The sequence below is a fragment of the Pteropus vampyrus genome, unplaced genomic scaffold, assembly GCF_000151845.1.
Source record: "Pteropus vampyrus isolate Shadow unplaced genomic scaffold, Pvam_2.0 Scaffold46, whole genome shotgun sequence".
NCBI classification, from domain to species: Eukaryota; Metazoa; Chordata; class Mammalia; order Chiroptera; family Pteropodidae; genus Pteropus; species Pteropus vampyrus.
The window spans coordinates 1,945,718-1,947,896 of NW_011888827.1; the positions used below are offsets into that span (position 1 = coordinate 1,945,718).

General features: G+C 62.8%; 1 protein-coding gene across 3 annotated transcripts in view; it reads right to left on the bottom strand.

Annotated features, from left to right (window-relative positions):
- The window catches only part of GRK5 (G protein-coupled receptor kinase 5), a 197,861-nt gene that overhangs the window by 6,041 nt on the left and 189,641 nt on the right, over positions 1-2,179 (bottom strand). Inside the window, exons 7-8 of one of the 3 annotated variants that reach the window (XM_023530095.1) lie at positions 1,549-1,612; positions 588-728 (exon numbers count right to left, since the gene is read on the bottom strand). The exons of the other annotated variants lie outside the window; for them this stretch is intronic. Of the exons in view, the coding sequence (XP_023385863.1) occupies positions 588-728; positions 1,549-1,612 (205 nt within the window). The remainder of the gene's footprint in view (positions 1-587; positions 729-1,548; positions 1,613-2,179) is intronic. 3 annotated transcript variants of the gene reach the window in all.

The following is a 2,179-nucleotide window of genomic DNA, read 5'->3' on the forward strand; positions in this document are numbered from 1 at the left end:
TGCAGCTGAGGCCGTGGCAGCCCCTGGGCACACCCCTCAGCACACACTTCCGTGACTCCAGATGGGGTGCCGTGGGGTGGGGGAGGGTGGCCCGTCCTGCCTGGCGTCTGTGTGAGTGACAGGACAGTCTGTGTCATTTTCAACCCCTGTGAGTCGGGGCTGAGTTGTCTTTGCAGCGGAATGACAGAGAAACAGTAGACAGAGAAACGCAACGGTACAGGAAGATGGCGCCTCTCAGGACACTGACCCCAAGGTCTCCAGAGGAAACCAGCCCACAGGGGTCTGTGGAGTCAAAGCTCCTTGCCTGGGCCCAGGGTGGGCTTCTTCTGTCCACTGAGTTTGCAAGGCTGTCCTGCACACCAGAGGCCTTGGTCCCCCACACAGAGGGGAGACAGGCTAGCTCTAGTGACAGGACACGGTCAGCTGTAATTGACCCCGAGGTGCCTTGTGATGGGGGAGCGTCTGGCTGCCTTTCTGCAGCTTACCCCTCTCGCTGCCTTCCACCTCCCTGGAGGGCCACCCACTTCCCCAGGGACGGGAGCCCCGGACACCGGAGCGTGGCCTGCCCCTGGGCCCTGGACACTCACCACAAACCGACTGCTGACCTTCTCCAGGATGCGCTTCTCGTTGAGGGCCATGGACTCGCCTTTCCTCTTCTTGACCCTCTTCTTCTCCAGGCGCTTGCAGGCGTACATTTTCCCTGTGGCCCGCACCTGGCAGGCACACACCTGGGGCGCAAGAAAGGAGCCGAGGGTACGGGGCCCGTGAGGCCCGCCCGACGCGCCTCCGCGGCCAGGACGCTGGGTCTCAGGCTTGGGGACTGATGGGGCCGGAGCTGGCCGCGCCTGGCCGTGTGGGAGCTCCCAGTCCCCGACGACGCCCGGCCTTGGACCCGCAGCTGCCCCAGGCCCTGTCCTCGAGATCTGGCCCCAGTGCCACCTTGCCCTCCCTCCTCTACCCTCCAAGTGGCTCTTGAAGGTGCAGAATCAGCCACCTGTGCCAGTGTTTAGTGCACTGGCCCGGGCCTAAAGCGCCGCCCCTCCACCAGGGCAGCCAGGTTTTCCGTCCTAAGCTTCCAGCCACCGCTGCAACCACTGTTGACTGTGGACCTTCGAGCCCCGGCTGCTGGGGGATCAGCAATGGGAGACCCCCGAGGGTGCAGTTCAGAGGAATGGGAACCAGGGCATTGGGTTCTAGTGTTAGTTCTGCCCGCACTGGCTGTGTGCCCTTGGCTGGGCCACCCAACCGTTCCGAACCTCACTTAAAACGGGGACAACGAGGCCTGCATCGCGGGTGGGAAGATCAGATCAGGTGCAAGAGTGCACGCAAACGGCAACATCCGGTCAACTCACTTGGGCCCCACATGCCCTCGCTGCCCCCTGCAGACACGGCCCAGAGTGCCCCTTTCCGCCTGAGGGCCGGCCCACGCCCTCCCCCACTTCAGACACTCCGACCTTCCCAGAGGGCCCAGGCTCCCCCTCCCTCTCCACAGGGCATGACCTAGGGAAGAACAGAAACTGCCAACTGAAAACGTGGGCGTTCACTCACCTCCCCGAAGCCCCCTTTTCCTAGTACCCGGTACTGCCTGAACGTGTTTTTGGTTACTGGTTGCCTGGAAAAAAGCAAGAATCCAGTATTAGTCTCACGGCGTCAAGGTGCAGAATCCATAAGCAACAGACAATGGCAGCAGTGGACGTGCGAGGCGCAATTCCACGCCCTGCTAACCAGGCCCTGGGGCTCCTAGGATTCATCGCTGCGGACGGGACCTCAGGCTGGGTGTTCAAATCCCAGGCAACCCGCCCTTGACGCCCTGCCTCCTGGGGGAAGGGCAGAAGGACAGAAGGCTTGAAAAACGTGAGCCGAAGGTGCCTGACCACACTTTACGTGTGGTTCCCCTCCCATTCCCAGATGCAAATCAGGTGGCTGAGCTCAGAAGGAAGCTGTGTCCTCTGTGCAGGGGGCGGGGAGGGGGCCAGGAGCCGCAGAGGTTCGGTGTCCCACAGAGAGCATGAAGGAGACCGGGCCCTCCTCACACCTGCCCATCTCAGCCTGCCCAGGGGCCGCAGCCCTTCTGTCCCCAGGAGCCCGGGGCTATTTCGTCCTGCTGCTGCCGCCCAGGCAGAGCCCCGAGAAGACCCGTCTCCAAGTCTAGTCTCTGCAACCTGTTACCAGCGGTTCT